The following is a 24,328-nucleotide window of genomic DNA, read 5'->3' on the forward strand; positions in this document are numbered from 1 at the left end:
TGCAGCAGATTCCAGCCACCCCAGAATCTGGAGGGTGAGCAGTATTTAGCTGCAATCAGGCCAGAAATGTTGCACAAGATTTTTCTCTTGAAAGAACGCCTATGTGTCCATTGAAGGGCGCTGATCCGAAAAGACAGAGGGGACAAATAAAAATCGATCTGAAGCGACCCTGGCCGTCCTTTTCACACGATTCACACACAATCCCCTCTCAACTCTGTCAAGACAAAGGCCTGGGGCTGGAGGGATTCTCCACCAGCTACAGATACCCTTTTGGAAAATGCGGAGATAAATTTACACCGGGCACAAACTACATTCTACATCAGCAGATCATCTCAAACCTCAAAGAAATATTTGCTCTTCTTCAAAGCGTAGATAGGGGCGGGGTAAGGTGTTATGCTTTTGGAGGATGGATCACTTTTGTACCCTGAGTCTGAAACAATTTTATACATGAAACAGAAGACAAATAAATAAGTTGTCTGAACTCCAGTAACCGCAGAAATCAGCCATTCTTGGCAGTGGTTAGAAGGGGTGATGAGGGGCTGAGTAACTTAATAATTTAACTTAATTATTTATTCCCTTCTCTTCTGGCTGGACTAACATAGTCGCAGTGTACTTCTGGTTTGCAACTAATGCATGCATTCTGCACTGTTTTCTGTACTTTTGGCCTTCCATCACTACCAACTCCCCCCACCCCTCCACCACCACCACCTCCGCCCTCACACCACCACCCCCCCCAAAAAAAATCTATTTATTGGAAACTTTTATTAAAAGCGTAGAACTGACCGGAGCAAAGGGGCGAAGTTGCGCAGGGCAGGGTATTACTCGCTCGGGGGTTTAAAAGGCGCGGATCGCATTCCACTGCACTTTCTGTCAGCTCGGCGATATCGATAGGCCCATAAAGTTAACCATAAGACTGGGCGAAAGTTAAATTGCAAATCGAAAGTACTTCCCTGGTTTCTGAATATTTATATCAGCCTCTCGCTCTCGCAAAAGACTATCTTTTATCAGTTTACACTATCGGTCGAGCAAACAGATGACGGTCGATGAAATGAATGATTCTCTTCAATAGGCAAATAGATCAGGTGAGGAGGAGACGAGCCCTCCTTCAGTTCACCTGCCAGAGAAAAAAAGAGATTCATCTCACTCAGTAGTTTCCAACTCGGTTCCGCCAAGATTCACAACTTCCTGTGTCCAGCGGAGACTCGAACCCTTCACGATGCAAATAATTTCGGACACTGAACAAAGACAATTGCAAGCAATGATGTTTGGTATGTTTTTAATAAATATACGTATATATACTTTTGTTTACTTAATCGAGGGAAAAGACGTTTTTTCTTGATCAAAACATTATCGTTCTTAAACACCTGTATTAATTAATCTATATTATTTTGACACGAAGCAGGTTTTGAATTTCAACACATGCTCTACTTTGTAGCCTATTGAATATTTGTTAAAACAATTAAAGTTTAGCTTTAATTATTTCTAGATTTAATGGGGGAAATCATTAAATCAAGCTCGGGTTCTCGTTCTGATTATTTTGATAATCTACTGCTCAGTTCTTACGTTCCGGTTAGTTATGTACGTGTTTCCAAATGTATTAGCGATCACCGGTCGGGAATTCAATCGAACCGTGAATGGGCTGCGGCATCGCAAGATAGTGTAATATTGCGGAATATGCAGCACAATCATCAAAAATAAACATAGTCGCCAACCCCTAAATAAAGCCAAGGTACCTAGAACCTTTTTAAAGCGATTGCCGGTCGAATGCGCAGAAACCCAAAGCCTCTGTCCCGTATCTGGCTGCCGTATCTTCACTGTTTCAATGAATTAGATATGTTTTTCATTCAATGCTAAATTGCTGTGAAATAGTGCTTTGATTTACAACGCTGGATATCGCCGGCAAGCTCATTTAAATAAAAACTTTTGTTTTTTTAAAATAAGAAAACAGCCAGAATCGCTGCAAATGAGCGAGTAAACGTTGCTACAATCAACAGATTTAATTTGAACTGTGTATTAGAAATTGGTACTCACCACTTTTATCTAGATCCAGACACTCATCTGATGATTTTTGTGGGCAAAATATGTATTTATTTATTTGAGGGATGAAGCAGCCGGTATCGGTTTGGCTTTACTGCTTTAGATGGACCGTTTTAGAGGGTGGGGGTCTATTAGCAATCGGTTGTTTTGGAAAAAGACCAATTCCAGGCACTTAAATCAACCCAAGCGTCCAGGCAGTTCTAGAAAAAACAAAGCGACGGAGATCACGCAGTCCCGCTCAGCAACGTCCGAGTCAATTAGAGAAAAATCCTAAAGAATTAATCATATTAAAGGTACAGAAGTTTTTTTTCGGGGTATAAAGGACGCGTTGTGAGCGAGGAGGCGCCGTGATCCCTTTGAATGGCTTTTCTGCTACGGAGTTCTACAGCGACACTCCATACGCTAGGTGGCAGCCAGATACTGTACAAGATTTTGACAAATTCTCCAGCATATGCTGCGATTTAGCACTGTAAATTTTTCAGAAGCCCGCTGCACTGACAGCTCCCGGCGGTTATCAAAGTGCCACAAGTCACCGCTTAAAAACTGCAATGACTTTGAGATCACCGGGACACAATGGGAACCACTTTCCCTATTCATTGTGTTGAAATGTAGTGAGAGAGAAAGAAACGGCGAATTCACAGGGAACTCAAATTCAATAGATCTAGCTGGTTATCAACTGGGAAGTAAGTGGCATCGTTCGTGTTATAAATAGGTTTCAATGGGCATGCCATAGTTGGCATAGAACACAATATTAATTTACCAAATCCTATACACCTACATCCTTTGGAAGCTATTTAAGCTCCGACTGATTAGTTTCTGATTGTCCCTCTGCTTGGTTCCGAAGCAACTCAAACTTACTTTTGAAATTATCACGAAGTTAATCTTACTATCTGTCATTAAAAAATTAAAACAGCGGCTCAAATTTGCTCCAGAAAATACACGTTTCAAACTTTTGCCTGCAACTCTTAAAAAACGCTTTTAGCAACCCGCACCCATGGCAAGATATGTGTGATATTGACACGTTGTTTAATTACTAACAAAAGATATTCATTTCATATTTCTCAAAACTACCCGTATATGGTATCTTGTCCGTTGAATGGCTGCTCAAATTAAATTAGGCTTTAGCCTAACTCATTTAAGCTGTTCAATTTAAATCTATGCGCATTTGTTTGTCTTTTTGTAACTTGCAACATCTATTGCCTTAGATACTATACTGGTGATGTTGTTCCTTCTTTACTGAACAAAGTGAGGCAGTTCCTGTGCGACTGCATTGTGAAGTAGGCATTACAAGGAAAAAGAGTTTATTTACATCCAAGTAAACATATATGTTACATATTTTAATCATTTCCTTTAATTGTAAGGACACTGCTAAGAAACTATACCCACAAATTATGTACATTCGAATAGATTTCTGAATGAAGGTCAGCAAAGCACAGAGGGAAAATATTGTCTTCTTCGAAGTAACGGTATTTAAGGTACTACCCATTGGACTTCAAAGTGACACCTGTTTAATACAATGTTTCATGTTTTGTGTAATATCATTCAACGGGTATGATTTTATATTTTATATATTAACTGCGTAATAATACAATCATCAGTAGGCGTGAGAACATCTAAATATTCCCGACTGCGCATATTATCAAATTTGAAAGCATTTATCAAATGTACAAGATGCATCTAAGATGCGCTTTAAAGCGCGTATGTATTAAATGATAGACTTTTTGTTAAAATACCGTGAAATGTGCAGTTGCAATTCAGCGCGAGCGGATTCTTAATAGCATGCAGCTTCCTACAATAATGTATTTTTTTTCATACACACTAATTCAATTGCAAGTACTTATTTAGCATACTATAAGAATTTCGCAAAGTATTAATTGCTGCTACTAAATGTACAATAGGACCGACCTCTCCAAAAGCATTGAATTTACGTGTCTGTATATTTCTCACGACAACATTTGTCAATTCTGCCTTGTTGAAATGTCAGTTTTCTAGTTAATTTTAGTAGCACTGCCAGCAGAATAACCCACCCAGCCTAGAGTGACCCTTAAATATAATGTGGTATAAATGGAGATGTCTCCCTTCCAAAGTAAATGCATGATGCATTGAAATCCATTATTATAAAGGGACAAGGGAGTAAGTCTTATCGGAGCAAACTATGCTCCAAAGAATCGTCCGTCCACCAAGGTTCGAGCATTTTGATGCATATCTGCATATCCTTATGAATATAGCAGGCTTCCTATAAGTTTCAATGTATCTAACTAGCCAGTTATACACATACTTCAAAGGCTTTTTTCACCTTTTAGTATTTCAAAGTAAACGCGTTTTATCCGAATTAATAATGGTTCATCTGATGAATAAGACCCTCTCGAGTATTCATAGCTTTTCTACGGCTAGATACCTTGTGGAAAGCACAGAAACAATCATTCCCCATAAACTAGCCGTAGCTGATTTCTGACATTATTTTACTTTGTTGTATTTGGACGCTTTCATTAAAAATTCTTCATAATCCTCCTAACATTATGATGTCCCAATTAACACAATAGCATCGCCACTGATGTTGAGCTATTCTTCATCATCAACTTGTTTTAGATAAAACTAACGCGTTTTTTAAAATTTCGTATTGATGAATCTTTGATTTTTCAGGAAAATGCTTATCCCAGAAGCTATCAAAATTATATACACACATTAGATATATTGTAAACTCTGGTGTAGAGTCTTTAATAATGTTGAATATACTCTTCATATAACAAAATTCTCCTTCTACAAGACACGCTTGTATAAATAATTTTAATTGGGATTGTTCAGTGTTTGTTGTTGTGTGCGCTTGGTGAGTATTTTCTTCCATATTATTTATTAGATTATTTCATATTATCTATATATTAATTGTATCTATATATGGCTCATTTGTTGTAGTTGCATTTATAAAATCTACAGTTACCTATCGCTACCCATCCTTTAAGATTTTTTTAAATTCAAAAAGTAAAGGTGGTGTGGGGGAGAAATAAAAAAACTTATTTTTCGAAGTAGACTCTGCGCATGGATTTAATGTAAATTTGTTGCCGGCCAGGATGTGCTAGATAATAAGTAAGGTGCCTATCCAATGCGGTGCAGGGGGCGGGCCAGATGTCCCAGCCCCTCGAACCTAAAGCTCTGACCAGTCGCCTTTGATTGTCAGTCGCCAGCAGCCGCCGCTTGGCTCCGTCACTCGGCAGCGCCATATAAGGAAAGCATCTCCATAGAAACGTGTCAGTTTCAATAGTCGTGTCAAAGTTCACTATATACAGCCATCCGCGCAGATTTCCCCTTTCAGAAAAATTACTCCGCAAGCCCGCTCGTTCAAATCGGATTCACTTCCATCCCCCTTTTGCATATTTGATCAGTTTGATTCTCTCTCTCTTCCTTTTTTTTGCCTCCTCTCGCATGAGAGAGGTTCTATAGCTCTCCCTTTTTCACGACGTCGACTCTTTTTTTGTAGTCTCTTTTGCTGGCGAGTTGTTGACTCTCATCGTGTGTATGTGCAGTTCCAGCACTACCAGTACGGCGGAGAATTTATGATCAGTTGATGGTCGGGCACTTCTACTCCGGATCGTGCATCTGCCTTCAGGAGTCGATCATTTTTTTTGTTTTCAATCTTTAACCTTTCGTCCCCCTTCTTCCTTTCTTGATGGGTTTCCTGAATGGCTGACTGCGTGTTGCCCTGGTCCTGGCCCCCCGACACTCGCCTCTTCTCTGCCGATCGGGTTTGAACTGCTGCACTCTCTTTCTTTCTCTCTCTCTCTCTCTCTCTTTCTCTCTCTCTCTTTCTCTCTCTCTCTCTCTCTCTCTCTCTCTCTCTCTCTCTCTCTCTCTCTCTCCTCTCTCTCTCTCTCTCTCTCTCTCTCTCTCTCTCTCTCTCTTTCTTTCTCTCTGTATTTTTTTGGTCGGCTAATCGACTCTCCTTCCTTCATTTTCCTGATTTGCCGATTCAAAAGACCTTTTTTTTCGCTGCCTGATAACACTCTGCCCGAGATATGGCAATGGTAGTTAGTACGTGGCGAGACCCGCAGGACGACGTGGCCGGAGCGCAGGGCACACAGCCACCCCCGCCTCAGCAAGGACCGCAACAGCCTTCTGGAGCACCCCTTACCCCGCAGACCCCGGGCCAGCCGGGAGCCCCGGGCACCCCGGCCCAGTCCAACCAACAGCAAGGCGAGAAGCAGCAGCAGCATATCGAGTGTGTGGTGTGCGGGGATAAATCGAGCGGCAAACACTACGGCCAGTTCACCTGCGAGGGCTGCAAGAGTTTCTTTAAAAGAAGTGTGCGCAGAAACTTGACGTACACATGTCGTGCCAACAGGAACTGCCCCATAGACCAACACCACCGCAATCAGTGTCAGTACTGTCGCCTGAAAAAATGCCTCAAAGTCGGCATGAGACGGGAAGGTATTGAGAATTCATTTATTTCAAATGTTTGATCCGATCTAACCACAAACCCCCACTTCCATCTAGCAAAAAAAATACTAAACAGCGCTTGATTAATTCTATAAAGTTAAAATGGGCTATCATGCATGCATATTGCAATCATTTGCTATCGCCTGTCTTTACAGTTTATGGTTGAAAAAAAGTCCTTTAAGTGTTCTTATAAATGTTATTTTTTTTTGCTTTCACTTTGTATGTGTATGTGTTTGTGTGTGTGTTTGTGTGTGAAAGAGAAAGAGAGAGAGAACTGTGTGGGGGAGAGAGTGCTCGAAAATTGCAAGTTGTAGATTAACCATAGAAAGCGTGTTTTGATTGTAATCTAATTTGAAAAATGTGTTATGTTACACATGAAACTTCACATGAAAAGAGAGGAGGGTGCTAATAATGCTCTGTGCAAGTTGGAGCAGTTGCAGAGTAAAGTCCAGATAGGAAAATAAATCAGTCATTGTAAAATATTTAATCAGTTTTTACACGCTTTAGGGAAATGACATAGCAAAATTGCATTACAGTGCTTGGCTTAACATATGCAGTTGTGGTTTACAATATGCAGCATTATACTGTAGCATGGGTGAGATTTATATAAAAATGATAGTGTCTGCGGCAGCTCATGTTTTTTTTTGTAAATAGCTAGGAGCATGTATTGTGTGCAAACTGTCTGAAAATGTGGTAAGATTCAGGTTTCAATATCTGTAGTCTGTTCTTTTCGCACTGCAGCAGTCCAAAGGGGAAGAATGCCACCTACACAACCGACTCCAGGCCAGTTCGCCTTGACAAACGGAGACCCACTCAACTGCCATTCCTATTTATCGGGATATATCTCCCTGTTACTGCGGGCCGAGCCCTACCCGACCTCCCGCTACGGCAGCCAGTGCATGCAACCGAACAATATCATGGGCATTGAAAACATTTGTGAACTGGCCGCGCGGCTGCTCTTCAGCGCCGTGGAATGGGCGAGGAATATCCCTTTCTTCCCGGATCTGCAGATCACAGACCAGGTAGCCCTGCTAAGGCTGACCTGGAGTGAGTTGTTTGTTCTGAACGCTGCCCAGTGCTCCATGCCTCTTCATGTGGCTCCTCTCTTGGCCGCCGCCGGGCTCCATGCGTCTCCTATGTCTGCAGACAGGGTCGTTGCGTTCATGGATCACATAAGGATCTTCCAGGAACAGGTCGAAAAACTCAAGGCTTTGCACGTCGATTCGGCAGAGTACAGCTGCTTAAAGGCCATTGTCCTCTTTACTTCAGGTAAGCAAATATTCACATCAAAATATGGCTGATCTGTAATCATGAACAGCCATGATATCAGATCAGAATGGAGATTCGGGAAAATGTTCAGCTCTACTTTCAGTGTACTTAGCGTACTGTCATGTACGCTCCATATAATGTATTTTAATATTGAAATAGCTGAAAAGTCTTAATGCTTTAGCAAAATACAAGTTTTTAATTATGATGAAAGCACTTATTCAGCATTTAAACCATTTGTAGTGGTTCATGTCATGGACAGTTACTGCTTATTTTCCAACGTTTTGCAAAGCGATATATATCTTTTTCACGATGTGTGAATATAGATCTGAAAGGAGAGTAAATTATAATTATTTTTTCCATTTGTCATATTTTACAAAGTGAGTCAATTTCCTTCATGTAATGCTCAGAATTGCTGAATTTAAGTTATAGTAATAACACAACCGTTCTTTTAGGGCTGGTATTAAGCTTTCAGCGATTGATATCAGGAATTTGAAAATTCCAGTTTATGTGGGAAAGCTGTTCACAAGCCCTTCCTTGTTGTGTTAGAGTGATCTGGGTATCTAGAGGACTCTCTGGACCCCTTCCAGTGCTCCAGTCGTGACCCAAACTTCCTTTTTTTATATTATTACTTCACACATAAAACGATGCTTTTCCAAAATGTCTTTTTTGTTAACCGAGCTAATCAAATTAAAGTGAGCATTTAGTTAGAGAAAAACAATATCCAGGCTACTGAGCTTAAGTGAGGGTGACGTTTTGTGTGTTTGCTTTAAGTTATCACATGCCAGTTTTTATGAAGTAGTATTTTTCTTAGTCTTTTTTTAATACTTGAATTACTAACCGACTTGGAAACACTTTTAAATGTTATGCGGTTTATTTTGTTTGTTCAGTCTACTTGATCCTACTCAACCAAGAACAATCGATGACATTACCATAGCAGTTAATTTATTACTATTTGTAAAATGTCAGGCCTTGTGTGCAGCGAAGCAAACTCACTGTTTTGTGAGCACTTTGGTGTTACATGCTGATAAAATAAAAGCATATATATACACGTGTAAATATATACGCTGTTCGTCAGTGTAAGTTAAATCTGGTTTAAGTTTACAAACGCTAAAAAAAAGTATTCTGTAAATTGTGGTTGTGAATGGTTGCTGTATCTGTGCTTTGTGTTTTCTTTGATGCCTGTAATAATATGCGTCTGCTGGGCTGGGTTTGCAGCATTGCAAGATGCAATGGCTAGGTCAGGTCATAACCTATGCTTTCTAATTAAAGGTCCCATGCAAGTATGAGTGTAATGTATTTAATCCTACACTTTTTCTAATATATTTCTTTTTTTCGCTCTTTTCCTTTGTGCCCTCTTTCCTTAATGAAGATGCTTGCGGTTTGTCTGATGTGGCCCATATAGAAAGCTTACAGGAGAAATCGCAATGTGCTCTGGAGGAGTATGTGCGCAGCCAGTACCCGAACCAACCGACCCGTTTTGGGAAGCTTTTACTTCGTCTCCCTTCTCTTCGCACCGTCTCATCTTCTGTCATCGAGCAATTATTCTTCGTCCGTTTGGTAGGTAAAACCCCCATAGAAACCCTGATCCGTGATATGTTACTATCCGGGAGCAGCTTCAACTGGCCTTACATGTCGATTCAATAAATAGGAGGGGAAAAGGCAAGTGACATTATTTTGCAAATTCCTTCTGTAAGGAAGGAATTAAAAGGCTGTTACAAGTTTACCTATGTGACACAAAAAAAATTGAAGAGAGGGAAGAATAAAAAGGACTGTGGATTTCAATGACTGTACACGAACTTAAAAAACGCATTCAAAAACTCTCCTGTGTCGTTCAGAACAACTTGCTACTTATCATTTTGTAACAAAAGGAAATTAGTCTTTTATTTTGGTTTATTTTGTAAACTTTTGAGAAATATCGATATAAAGATAAGTGCATTTAAACAAGAATTTCAAAATTAGGAGGAAAGAAAAATAACATTTTCCAAATTATTATAAATTGTCCGGTGTCTATGTATCTATAGCTGTTTTGTATTTTTCCTGGTTTCAAACCAGTCTCCTCTGTGATTCTCTACTAATAATTTTGATATAACCATTGCTTCTTATCAGATACGGTGTATCACGTAAATATGTTCTGCAAGAATTAAAACTGAATCCGCTAAAATGTTAGATGAAAGGGGTTTTTGACAGAAATGCAACTTAATGCTGGAAGCGCACTTATAGTGTTAACTCAAAAGACGTTTAATTTGGGGGAAATTGACTGCAGACCAATATTAAATGATACACACTTGTAATTTAAAAATCCATTGTTGAAAACTCGTTAATATTGACATGTGGGGGTTGGGGCGGGAGTAGAATGTGGGTATATATCTGAAAGAAAAATATTTTATGTGTCCAAGACACAGTACAATTTTTTCATTAAATTTATGTGGCTCAATTAAGTTCCTATTGCAGTATAAAAACGTACGAGGCAAAAAAACACGCCCGTTTGTATATTTCCCAACCATTTGTCACAATTATAAATCCTTCGCCCTTTTAAAGGAAAAAAATACCACAATTTCTTTTCTTGGATTCAGCATGGAACTCGATGTCGGCACTTACTATTTGACATGTGGTTAATTAAGTATCTGGAGTTTACAGTCGTGTATACAAGCTGAAGGGTTTTTTTTAAGTGCAAAATTTCTGTACTGTAAAAGTTATGATTGGATTGTTTGGTAAGTCTTGTGTGTTATATTCAAGAAAAAAAATGAAAGTATTCGGAGATTATATTATTTGATATATGGAACTTCTCGCTGTTACAATTGTATGTTCACCCAAGGGAAAAAAAAAATCTCATTACAATGGTCAAACATTGCAGTTTACTGGAGTCATTACAATTCGTGCATTATTTGTCTTACTTACTCGATATACCTGTATAGTTTACTGCCACAGTCTGTAGTAGTGGACAAACCACATGCTTTTTCAATGAAAGGATGTATCGTGGACTCATGCTGCTCCTTGCCTTTAAGTTTTAGCAATGACACCTTAAAGATACAGTCAAATGCCCCTATATGACAGCCGTACCCCTTCCTTTTAAAATTCAAAATGCCATGGGGATTTTGACCACCGACTCTTATTTAGTTCTAACTTAAGTGCCTGTGCAACCAATGTACATTAGACAGGTGTTAGGAAGCATGGATCATTATGTGTTTTAATGGTCAGGATTTTGTTTTGAAGCTTATTGTGTCTAAAGTTCACGCACAGAACACACTTAAACAAGCAATTGCTACTAGGAACAGTGTTGATTGTAAATAAAATATATTAAATGAGATTTATTCAAAAAAGTATGTCTGGAAAAATGTGGTTGCCAATTTTTGTTATTGGAAGATCTTCAAACGGAAGATGATGTGGCTGACGTTTGATGTGTAGCACTACAAGTGAGCCTGATTTTATGTATATAAATATAAATTCATTTGAATTTTTATATATGGGAATAGACTGTGAGAGCATGGCCACAGGTCGCTAACACATTTTACATTTGTTACATACATGTAAATGTTTGATTGTATAAAGGATATACATTTGGGCGAATGTTTGCCTTCAGTGCTCCCATATACCCGTGTTTAAAGGCAAAACACACACACACAAAAGCAAAAATAAAAAAAAACAGAGCGAGCTGGTTTGGGTTGGCCAAGCCATTTGTTCCGAGCTTTTCTGGTAGTGCTGCTACCCACACTGCAGTGTGAAAACTTGCATTTTGTCCCTTTTTTAAAAAAAATTTAAAAAACTTTTTTTTTGTGTGTGGCTGTCCAGCCACGTTCTACATCATGTTGTGGTTGCACAAAAACAAAGAATCATTTTGTATAGTTGATGGAACAGTGATCTTTACCTGTTATAGAGACAGATCTGGACCAGAAATGATGTATGATTGTGATTATTAACACGTTTGCAGCTGACCCACGTTTTTTTTTTACTTCAGGGTATTGCTACGCTGTTCTAACTTATAGATCGAGCCTTTTCAGATGTTTTTTATTGCAAGTAATATGTGTGTGGAGTTACTACGCCAGACTCCTGTTTGTGTTAGCTATTGTATACAGCGTTTTTGTTGTAAATTGTTCTTGGTATTAAATTATAATTTATGGCTTTGAATCAAAGTCTCTCCCTGTTTCATTCCCTATTTTCTTAACTTAAATATTGATAAATCGAAGCTTTCATCATAATAAACGATTCTGCATATAATCTGTACTAGGTACGAGCCTATATTGCCGTACAGTAAAGTTCCACTATTGGAAATTGCTGGACTAGATGGTCTGCATTCAGTTTAGATTAGTTTAAAAATAATAACATTCCTCTCCGTCGCATCCCCTCCACTCTAAAAAAGTTTCCCCTTTTCTCCTTGCGTTAGAACAATAACATTAACCCGGGGGTGAAACTGACAAAAGGGATTGAAATTGACGAGCTTGTCCTTTAACTGGCGAGATCTGAGGCCGTTGAAATATGGTGACGCTCCCCTGAAGTGTCCATTTTTTTCCTGCGGCCCTTTTTTTTATCTGATCTTACTTCGCATTTCTGTGCTAGGGGTTAAAAGAAACCAGCCAAACATGATCTGCAAGCTTGTACGGCTCCGGCGTGCCGCCCCTCCTCCCCCTCCCTCCCTCCCTCCCTCTCTCTCTCTCTCTCTCTCTCTCTCTCTCTCTCTCTCTCTCTCTCTCTCACACACACACACACTTACTCTCTCAAACACACACGCGCGCACACACACACACACTCACTCACACACACCCATGCAGCGAGTAAACGGAGGTGTGGGCAATGTGACTTCAGTCGGCATGCTCAGTAACCCAAGTGATTTGCCTTTAACCGCTAATGACCAAACCTCGGTAATTCTGAGGGGTGGGGGCATATCAGATCATGTTTTACAATGCGGCCAGGCGATCTTTAAACATCAACAAAAAGCCTCATTAAGAGAATATAACTCAATATAACACCACCTGCACTGCATCAAATCCAGTGCGATTTCCAAAGGCTGCTTTAAAACGTAGGCGATGTTGTTACAACATGAAGTTTGGTGCATTCTTTCTCTGTTTGTCTTTAATGTATTTTTGGGAGGTGGCGGGGGTGGGGGGGGGGGTCGGATTGTATTTGTAATCGGAGATCGAGCGTGTGAAAGTATGCGTTCAGCCGGCTGGGTTTAGTGTCCTGTTAGCAACCCAACATGGCGTCGTGTAATATGCTGCCGTCTCCAGGCGAGTAGTAATAGGAAGCACATTTCAGCCCCCCTTTTCTACTTACGTTCAGAGCCGCTCTAATAAAACTATTAGCAGCAGCATTAGTGCATCGTATTTATAAAATATGCATATATTTACAATGTATATATGTATATTTGCGATCGTAACTGAGAGCGATCCAAAGGGGAAACTGAGAAGATTCGGGTCTGTTGCTGTAAGTGCAGTTGTTTTTTCTTTGCAAAAGACAGCCAGGTTTTGCCCCTTGCAGTCCTCGAGGTAACAAGGCCCAACGTTTCACGCGATCCTTTTGTGGTTTGATATTTAAATATGCAAAAATCAGCAGCCTCAATTCAATCTCAACTCACTTTAACTTATACAGAGAGGAGTGCTGGCTACACACAACCACAAAAACTATGATCCATATTTACTTAGATAGTTGTCTCCTTAATGCTCTATTTACATTACCGCGTCCCATATAACGTACTTCTCACCTCTTCATTTATTTTTTTAATTGCGAAGACCAAAAGGGTTAAATTCAATCCTGTGCAGCTCAGCTTAATGGCGCAATGACAAAGCCAAAAAGAAAAGGCACAAGTGATTAAACAAAGTTTGGATTCCCCGTGCCACCGACTTAAGGGAAATGCATTTACAGCCTTCGAGACGCAGACACGATCAGAATTCTAAACCCCTGCGAGCATTTATTTATTTAAACTGGGTTGAAAGTTGCTTCAGATGATCTCCCCCCCCCTTTTTCTCGAATTTCAAAGCCTCCCTACTGCGCTGTTGCCTAATTAATGGTGAAACGCAACTCAATCTAATTACTCAGTAATTTTAAAGCAGTTAAAACTGGGCGTTGGTTGTAACAGGATTCGAGTTGATGAAAGAAAGTTTACTTGAAATGTGTGTCTGTGTAGGCTCAATCAATATAAATGTATTAATTAAAAAAAAGTGATCGCCAGAATATGCTTTAGAGATCAAGACTTTAAAAACAGTGGCGTTTATAAAACACGAAGGGCAATACAGACAGGATACATTGCAAAAATTCAGTTCCAAACATATAATCCAAAGCAAGATTTATTTTAATGTACCTTTAACGCAAAGATGATTGTCATTACACTCACAACCTCAAAGGGACTGAAATGCAATTTTGCAGCAATTTGTATCATGGTTCTAGGGGGCTGATTTTAGTTGACAACGCGTGTGCTGGGTTTGAACTCTATAATTTGCACTTATGTCCCCGTATTAGGATCGTACAGCGAACTAATGAGCTCTTGCTTAGCCGAATGTCACATTTATTTATTTTCCTCGGCTAGAAAGTTTCAGAAAGCGAAGAGCGTTTACACAGAAGTCCCACTTCTTTATACAGAAACGAGTCCACGTATTTTTTTGTGAAGGTTATTTTTCATAAACATAGGAAATGTCAACAAGAATGGCGCTAGATTTTACCTCTTTTTACACTTAGATCATGGAAGCATAATCAATAAAAGCGTCCAGTAATTAAGAAACTGTGCGCGCACACACACACACACACACACACACACACACACACGCACACACTCACACACACATTTTTGACTTCAGAGCAATTCGTGAAATATTAACGTGTCAAAAAGAAAACATTATGAACAATGAGAGAATTATGAATATGTGGTGTTACAACAAGTGACAAACCTTACCACTGGCAACGGTTTAAAACATTTTGCACGAGTTTTATTTTTGTTTTCCATTTATTTCTCTGCAGAAGGTTGTCAAATTTAAACAGTTTTACCTTTTCAAAGAGAATAAATCTGACGACAAGAGAACTGTTACTAATTACACTGTTAATGAACAATCTATTCCCCTCTCTTTCTCTCTGTCTCTCCCTCTCTCTCTCTCTCTTTATCTCTCTCTCTCTCTCTCTCTCTCTCTCTCTCATACGCACACTTGCACAATCACAGGTATTTTACTTTTTGTGAAATTCACATTCAGGTTCCTTTAATATACATGGTGAAAAATCTAAAGTGGATCGCGAAACGTATGTTGGATAATCCAGCTCTATGTGTTTTATCAAGGCACTTATAATTAGATACCTAAGGTGTACGATTGAAAAAAAATAGGCTGCTCTGCAAAGTAAAAGAACGACCCATTCCCATCTCTTGAATGCACATTTGTTTGATATGATGAAGCACTTTTTAAAGAAAGGTAACCAGATTACTAACTCGCGCCTTTAATGCTCAATTTCTAAATTTATATAATCAGACGCCCCACGCTCTCTCTAAAAGCATTTAATAAATGTCTATTAAAGCGCTACAAAAACGAGATAAATTTGCTGTAGCTGCCGCCTTACAGGAAATAAATGCTAATGATGGATTTACCATCAGGGAATCGCCTTCAGATCAACAGACTGTTCTATGCGGCCCAGTCCTCCAAAACTCAGAGCTTCTGCACTATTTATTTTCAGTTCAAATTGACATTTCTTTGGAGGAGAATTAATTTATTGACAACCCTATGGAATAATGCTTCCCTTTTCTACAATCTTCACGTCTCCAATTTTTCTTCATAAACCCGCGATTCGCGAATTCCTTTGTGCAAACTTTTACAAGCTTCATTGAGATGTCTATGTTCTGCTTGTCTGTCAAGTTATCTCTGTGCACACAAAGAAAGTGCTTCTAAATGGACTTAGTGCTCAGCGTGTGTGCTCTCTAAATGTTAGAAAATTGTGCCATCTACCCGTTATTCACAGAATTGTCACTTAAGGACCTACTTCGGGTTCCAACCACAAATTATATACGACAAGAACACAAATGTTTCAAACTGGGGAAAGCCTCTATTATCTTCAAACCTGCACCCCGATAGAAGTTAACCGGTCAAACCTGTTTTCCCCTCATAATTGCTAATAGTCCGCTTTATTGAAACTCCTCCAATATTAACCACCTGTTATTATCGGTCCGAAAAATCTCGCAGGTTCACTGCAATACATATTACTTCAATCTTCGCCATCCAGGACGGAACAGACGAAGTCCAAAATTTCTGTAGTTGTGTTCTGACTCATTCACGTCCGAACTATTAAAAGTTTGAGAAGCGTGTAATGTTTGCTTACATGTACATCTCCAGAGAATGAAATACCACAGTTGCTTATCTTACTCCAACTTCACGATAGGACGTTCCTGATTTGTCGCAGGGAAACCGGCTGCCAACCCATCTTAGAAATATAGAACTTTAGTTTCACAAGCACTGAAATATACATACATACATACATATATATATACACACACAAATATCTACAATCTCGAACATCAAAACTAAACGCGGATTGCATCCTATATAGTCAACAAATGAGCAATCACCAAAATATCCACATATTATTAAATCTGTTTTCTTTTCATGTATTGCTTTTTCTTCCGCTGACACTTGTATTTTCAGTCTTCTGCTGTGGAGGTACGCTGTAATATGGATTGATCGCTATTAAAGATAGCAATGGTATTGTAAGAATCTATTAACATAGATAAGGGCACTATTGCGAGAACATTCTAATGGACATTTGTTTTGTAACTTTAGTGTTGAGTATAGTCTAAATTGACATTATCGGCGCAATGACCATAAATCGCATAGAAATACAGTGGACAACATGGACTGGTAGATATAAAATTTGCTTTAAATCCTAGATTATGAAAAAACCCACGGCACTTAGACACACGAATACAGAACATATTATTAAGAAAGGTGCTTGGATTTTGATGGGGATTTATAGGAATTCTCGTGAATACTCTGGAAATCCAGAGTTGATTGTTAACAAAAGTTGTTGGTTTGTGAGTGGTTCAGTGCTAAAGATGAGGTTGATTATATCATTGCTATGCAGCATAAATAAGACGTCCTGGAAGCCCTGGGTCAACAATCGATCCCTTCCAATGTAACGAAAGGACGGGTTAATTTTGTCTCATTAGCATTCCCATCGCACGACCCTACAGATTGACAACTAACAGTGATGCATTTGCACTGAGCTTATTTTAAAAGCTTTACCCAATCACCGACCGCGAGACTTATTTCCATACTTGTCGTTACTTTATTATTACTCGTAAGAGAAGACAATGCAAAACTCCCAATCATTCAATTTTTAAAGTTTATTTTCAGGGCTTCCATTTCGCTTTCCTTTATTTCCTTTTAATTTGCCCTCTTCTCCTCCCCCATTTATTTCCTTCCCAGTGACACCCCAACCTCGAATTATATTCCGTTCACTCATCACAGCCTCTTCCTTCCAAATTTCAGTGCCTTGATTTTTTAGGCACTGAGCATTAGAGTCGACACTAAAGTGTCAAAGTTCAGATTTGAGGGAATGAGAGAGAGAGAGAGACAGACAGACAGACAGAGATAGATAGATAGAGAGAGAGGGGGGAGAGAGAGACAGAGAGTGTTGTATGGGGGGGCGATGCAGTTGGTAGCTTGGGTGGAGGTGGGGGCAACATTTAAGCGACGAACAAAAGGATGCCTGGGTTTGAAAACTATGGGAGGAATATGAAAACCACAGTTTCGACTGGTGTGCGTGTGCGTGTGTGTGTGTGTGTGTGTGTGTGTGTGTGTGTGTGTGTGTGTGTGTATGTGTGTGTTTTAAAGGTTCCTTTGAACTGCCTTTGTGCTGAGTCGGCGCTGCTTTTTGCCAATGCAAGTCACGGTCATACGAACTTTGTGTTAACCTCTTATGTCGAATGAATCTTTTCATTTGGAAACCCATAAATCTCATTCCGTAGCTCCTTTTGTGCGGCACGCTACGACTTAGTAAACCAAGTGTGCGTCGAACAACAACTAAAAACAAAAACAGAGAAAAAGTTGTAACCGATAAAAAGTACAACTTAAAAAATGAGATTCCTGTGTAATGTGCGGAACTGGCTGTTCACAAGAGGAACGTGGAAGCGAACGGAATGGATACGAAGCTCAGCACTCACAACAACAGTAAGCAAGCTATTTTCTAAAAAGCTCCTTCAAGGTTTACACGGAGACGATGATTTATCGTTCTGAAACAGTCATTATTTTGGTGAATTTCAAGTAGTTAGGACCTGCTGTGATTTGAGCCAAGAGGGTGGAAATCGGACGAAGGACTGGAAGTGAGAGAGAGAAGGAGAGAGAGCGAGAGCGAGCGAGCGAGAGAGAGAGAGAGAGAGAGAGAGGGGGGAGAGGCGAAAAATAAATAAATAAATGGTCATTTTGGAAAGATGTTTTTAAATGAGGTGAACAGCGACACACACACGGAAAAGAATATTTTAACTGAAGTTTATGTTGAACTGTCAGCAGTTGGGATTGGGGGAAGGGCCGTGAGCATTGTGCATGCGCGAGGAGAATGAGTGGAGAGAGAGAGAGAGAGAGACGGAGACAGCCGGAAGAGAGAGAAAGAAAGAAACAGAGAGAAAGTTTAACATTAAATCATCTGACCTGCAAAAGTCTCCAAATGGAACAAGATCCCATTATACAATGACTGTTACACTGGTCATCCCTAGATGTGATGCTTTTTTTTATGTGTTATGGTTGTAAGTGTGTCTTTTTGTGTGGTGGGTCTTAGACTTATTTTAAATCATTCCATTAAGTTTTTTGGCAGTGACCGTCAGTTCGTTCAGTACGTTTGCAATCCGCCGCACTTTCAGCGACAAGATGCTCTTTAGATTCTGTGTCGCCAATCCGCTGTGCCGTGCGGTTACTGCATATACCGGTTGTTTGTGTGTTCATTTGCTCTCCCTTTTCCGTCTCTTTCTATGTTCATTCTAGTTCCTTTCCTCTCCTTCTATTCCTACCTGCGAGCGTTTCATTATTTAAGCTTTCTTTCTATTGACTCTCCCACCCAACCCCCGCCCTTTGCGAATCTTTCTATCATTCGCCATCATTGCGGGACAGCTGTGCTTATCACTACCGGTACAGAAGGATCCATTCGTCTTCGAGTGTTCCACTCAGAGTGTTATAAATTGCCACTACAATGCTGGTGATTTTTAACTAATAACAAAGTTGTAAATTAACTCGTTCCTTCAAATATTTCTAATTTGTCAGCACTGATTGATTTGATTAATACTCCTCTTGTATAAATAACGTTGCAACCGGTATCTCTACTGCGGGGCCACTAACGCGGGTTGGTAGCTTCAATCAAAAACTGAATGACACTGTTGTATTTTTTGTTAGTGCCATTGCCGGCACTACCTTTAAAATAACATTTGCATGACTACATTTTCCATTACACCTTAATGTTGCACGCCAGTTTGTTCCTCGCGCCTGTATCATACGGTAAGTGTACTGTACGGTGTCTACGAAGTGCAATATGTAGATCGTTTGCACAGCACGGGTCTTGACCACACCACATTCCAATATGTTTATTCTTTAAATAAAACCTAGGTGCAGTATAGCAGTACTGATGCTTGAATACTGCTTGTACATCACCTGGAAGTCAAAAGAATACTGTTAAACTTCGACCTCTGCTTCTGTGGATATCCCCCCCCCCCGCACCCAACCATCCCACTCCCTCCTCACACCCGCCCCACCAACCACCGCCCCCCCTCACCATCCTACCGCCACCACCCATTTTGGGATCAAGCCGGAGAGAGCGAGAGAGATTTGAATCGTCTCAAAGGATGGTTAAAAAGCCTGAAAGAATAGCATGCTCTGATGATGAACTTACTGCCAGCGTTAAGCCTTTAAGCCCTTTGGCGCATTCTGACACTTTTCTATTAGAAAACACTAACTAAGATTTGCAAAGTTCCCTCATTCTGCGAACATCTTTTGTTTCATTCCATTTTTATCTCATTCTCTAAATTCTAACAATCAAACTTCTTATATAAATCCCAAATGCATCGTGTTTTCTTTCTTCCTTATTACTCGAAAGCCATATAAACTTTAAACTTGGGCAAATCTGGAAACCTACGTAAAGCAGCAAGCAGCAAATGAACACTGCATACTTTATCAGCGGTCATATTAGGAATACAAACATATTTGTGAGAGACAACCTTTTCGCATGAATCAGTGTAGAAATTGCATCTACTATGAGACATAATAAATAGGTTATATGGTACATATATGCAGACTATAATACAAATAATTGTGTGCGTGTGTGTGCGCGCGCGAGCGCGTGTGTGTGTCTGCGTGTCTGTGCGTGTCTGTGTGTGTATGAGGTATTCAATCTGCCGAGTATTGTGACTTTGACTCGTCTTTAAATAGGTTGCATTTGTGTGCATGAAACCTTTGTCTGGGTTTGCGAGCAAAGATTTTTCAAGCAGACCCAGCGATAGTTCAGGGTCACTGGCAATCTACTGTCCTATTACTATAAAGCACAGTACCGCCAAGTATTCAAGAAATAGGAAAATTGGAATGCCTGCTAAATACTACCTTGACGTTTTTCTTCTCTTATAACTGGAGTTCGGTTCATTTGAATGGGAATATATTCAGTTACACGAATGGCACACAATACACGTTCAGATTTTTAAGAAATATTTTACCACGTCATAAATTCAACTTGTACAGAGTATATTTCAACGTAATTAAACATGGGCATGCTTACAAAAACATGACAGAAAATGCATTTTAGTAGCTTTCTGGTGCAATCTCTACACCATCTCTAAGGAGCTGAATGGCATATTTCAGTAGTAATGATCGAAACAAGTTTTCTTGCAAAAAACGTAGCTGCACCTAGTCGCACGTATTTTTGATTTACTTTAGAAGAGTGCTGATTAGTTTGTGTCATGTGTGTGTGTGTGTGTGTTTGTGTGTGCGTGTGTATATATATATATATATATATATATATATATATATATATATATATATATATATATATATATATATATATATATGTGTGTGTGTGTGTGTTAATATTTCTGTGAATTGTACTGAAACTAATGTGAATAGAATCCCTTCATCAGATCCGGGAGAATATCTAAACTTCTAACATCATTAGACAGAAGATAGAATTAAGCGTCATATGGAGATATTGCATGCAGTTAATCCTTGTAGCATCCTTTCAAATTTGGTTATTACATCGGTGGCTAGCAATAATTCATTAACAGAGTGACTCACACATTTTCTATACTGATGACATATTCTTCAACCACATCTGTTTGCTGCCTTCAAATAATATGCCAAGTCTGTAAAACATTAAAAACAGTCACGCCGAAGTCTTAGTGGATTTATGCTTTGTAGATTATACAGAAAAAAAAAATCTTCAGGAAAGTTTTTGTAAAAAGATACCGAATATTTTCTTGAATGTGTGACAAACCAGGAGAATGAAGAAAAATATTGTCATCACGGTAGAATCAAAATTAAACAGGTTTCATACTTGTACTGTCTAAGTGAACATGGGATGTTAAATACCATCTAACAAATAATACCACCTATTCGACCGAAATATAAGGATAAGAAAACGGCTTTAGATTCAATAAAATGTCGATAATTTGGTCCACTTATTACACCCATTACAAATATTTGCAATCGTACTATATCTAATTAGATACCGGATAATAAAAGAAAAAAAATGAAACACATAGCCACTACACCCATAGGTTGGTTATTTCTAACTAGGAACAAATTTAAATGAAACGCGATAGAGTAATATCTAAAATATTTAATCCCCAGTATGATTCATCGTAGATTTAGTTTGTCACGCTGACTGCAAGGCACCAACAGACTTCATTTTCGGTGATTATACGGATACATTTGTTTTAGCAAAAAAAAAACCCATCAAATTTTGAAGCAGATGATTTTATTGTATCAATACTTTACCCCGGCACGACTTCCAAGAGATTAAAAAAAATAGCTGCTTTGTGACAGACTATCAACTGCCGCCATTTCGTGAATGCGGATAAGTGGAACTGTTTATTGCAAGTATCAATAAATAATTTCTACTTGGCAATTTTAAGTATTATAGTTTGGCTTTTGTATAAAATTAAGGAAAATATTTTAATCAGACTCGATTTAAAGTTTTTAGAATGCAGCTACCAAACATATAGAAACATTTTCATTTATTGAGGTATTAGATTATTGGACATGTATAGAGAAATATGGCAGGTTATTTGCTTCGATAGTACTGACCAGCTACCTAAGCAGACCGGCCCATATGGTTGCAACGCAGTTAATGATCCTAGAGATATGTTTAATACCCCAGCATTTATTGATCTCTGATGCTATAAGTATTGTATCTTTCTTTTGCATTGATTTATTTATGTGTTGATATACAGATTGTATGCATATTAGGAATATTGGTGTTCTTTTCTGCAAGCCCTTTGGACTGATTCTCCAAACCCAATCCTTTTATTTTTCTAATGCTGACAGGCATACACACCTCTGTGCTTTGTCTCTCTCTTCTGTTTTTCTACCTGGTTTTAATAAGACTCGTGTTACTATTAATTTCTCTCTCTCTCTTCTCTCTCTCTCTCTCTCTCTCTCTCTCTCTCTCTCTCTCTCTCTCTCTCGCTTTCACCCCGAAGATCCGACGATTAAAGCATGCTCAGAGTGAACAGATTAAGTCGGATCTGAGGTTGGAATCCCGGCCTAGCACGTGACTCCGAACAATTGCATTTATTACAATATCAGGACAATCAAACCTAAACCAAGACTTATTAAAGCAGGGAACCTACTGCATTCGATTTGAACTAGAACGAATCAGTAAGATCGAGGAGCTAGTGTAATACACGATGAATATTTCACATTATTACAAGACATTGTTCAATATATTAATAAACTGAAATGCTTGTATATATATTTTAGAGCCCGATACGACGAGACCGTGCTTATTAATAATCCAGAACATATTAAGACTGGGAATAAGAAGGAAAATTGCAACAAATTTGTAATAACAAGAAGAAATATTAATACAGAAGTTCTACACCTTGAGCTTCTGAACCTGTAAGGCGAAAAACTGGGTTGTGTCAGGGATATCTTTTATTAACATGTTTTCCGAACTAATCCCAGCGATTTGATGTTTATTGCTGTTGAGCCTGTGTAAAGGCAGTGTCCCTCGATGAATTTGCGTGATACAGTTAGTTCAAATTCATTGATTTATTTCATTAAATACTTTATAAATTAGGACGATCTATCAGGGACATTTTTAGAAAATATTTGAAAGATAAACGCACCCGTTAACAGAAGCATAAAATGCAAAGCAAATCGCATTAATGCAGCAAGGACCATCACCGTTTAGATCAGTATTAAATAAAAGTAGCAGAACTGCAGTTACTTTTGAGATTAATAGTGCTTGAAGAGAGGTCCAGCAAGTGGTCCCGATTTCTTCATATTTACAAATGTTCCCATACTTTCTAGCATTTATATTGAATTCAAATATCTTCTTTCAATAAAATGGTAAGACACGATTTACAAGTTTTTTTTCTCTCTAAAGCCCCATAGTGTTAGATTTAATTACTCCTTAAACTTAACAATGATGACTTGTATTAAAATTATCTCAAACTTTTAAAAAAATTCTTTCGCGGTCAGAATTTAGTTTGATTCCACTATATTAAATATCATCCGAATTGTTAGGAAACTTGATGCACAAAAAGGCTTGTCTTATGTTTTGTATCTGGTACTTTAAAATGACAAATGTCTTGTCAAATGTAGAAAACCTATTCCATCTGGATCTCTGCAATTACTCATTCAGTGAAAAGCGGCTGGAAAGGTCTGACGGTGCGTCACATAAAATAAATTTGTAATGTAATAGCAAAAACGTAGGGATAATTTGCTGCTAATCGTCTTGTAGCATGGTGCCGGAGAGGAAATCAGCTGTATAAAGAGTGAAAGCGGTCTTGAAAAGAAGAGCGAAAAGTTTATAATTAGCATTGAGACATAAAGCATCATATTTTAAAAATCTTTATGTTGGAGTGCTATGTTTCTTGTTTTATAGTCCGGAGAGAGTTGGATAAGTGCTTGACCACTGAATTAATAATGGCCAGTTTCTAGGCTGCCTGTTCTTTAGGAGCCGGGTTTTATACTGTAATCATTAGCAGGCCCTCTGGCTACATGTTTTGCATCGGTGTAACACTATGACACAGTTGTAATACAAACTCCTCAGTCTTGCTTTGCATTTGTGGTAGGAAGTTTAACAGCACTAGAATTCAAAGGTACACCAGTAGTTTAAAAGTACCCTTAAAAATGTGCAACGTAGATCAGCAGTCATGTAGAGGAAATACTGGTATATTTTTCAGATATTTAATCTTAAATTTGCATCGAATACTTACTTTAATAAGATTTAGTTTTTAGCATATTTATTTACGATTCTAACACTGACTTTTATATCATTTATGGCGGTTTATTAATAGAATTAATTAGTATTATATAACTTTACCGTTAACCGTCAAACTACAAACTCTGCTTTTAATATAATCGGCTCAGGATCAGCACGTCAAAAAGGAAGCTGCTGTTGGTGTCTAATAAGAGGTTCAATAATTTAATGAAAA

The 24,328-nt window shown here is 38.8% G+C and overlaps 1 protein-coding gene and 1 long non-coding RNA gene across 7 annotated transcripts in view; one reads left to right on the forward strand and one right to left on the reverse strand.

Annotated features, from left to right (window-relative positions):
* LOC140209791 (uncharacterized) overlaps window positions 1–2,440 on the reverse strand; it is a 53,567-nt gene extending 51,127 nt beyond the window's left edge. For 2 of the 3 annotated variants that reach the window (XR_011889062.1, XR_011889063.1), the window contains exon 1: window positions 2,032–2,440. This is a non-coding gene — a long non-coding RNA (uncharacterized lncRNA). Of the gene's footprint in view, window positions 1–1,144; window positions 1,236–2,031 lie in introns of all 3 variants that reach the window. The other variant, XR_011889064.1, reaches the window with a different exon arrangement.
* nr2f2 (nuclear receptor subfamily 2, group F, member 2) overlaps window positions 850–24,328 on the forward strand; it is a 42,896-nt gene continuing 19,417 nt past the window's right edge. The window contains exons 1-3 of one of the 4 annotated variants that reach the window (XM_072278271.1): window positions 850–1,268; window positions 7,210–7,737; window positions 9,107–11,851. In XM_072278271.1, the coding sequence (XP_072134372.1) occupies window positions 1,217–1,268; window positions 7,210–7,737; window positions 9,107–9,381 (855 nt within the window). In that variant the 5' untranslated portion in view covers window positions 850–1,216 and the 3' untranslated portion in view covers window positions 9,382–11,851. Of the gene's footprint in view, window positions 1,269–5,223; window positions 6,460–7,188; window positions 7,738–9,106; window positions 11,852–24,328 lie in introns of those variants that run through there. The other 3 variants (XM_072278270.1, XM_072278268.1, XM_072278269.1) reach the window with 3 other exon arrangements.

Source organism: Mobula birostris, chromosome 14, assembly GCF_030028105.1.
Source record: "Mobula birostris isolate sMobBir1 chromosome 14, sMobBir1.hap1, whole genome shotgun sequence".
In the NCBI taxonomy this organism is placed as follows: domain Eukaryota; kingdom Metazoa; phylum Chordata; class Chondrichthyes; order Myliobatiformes; family Myliobatidae; genus Mobula; species Mobula birostris.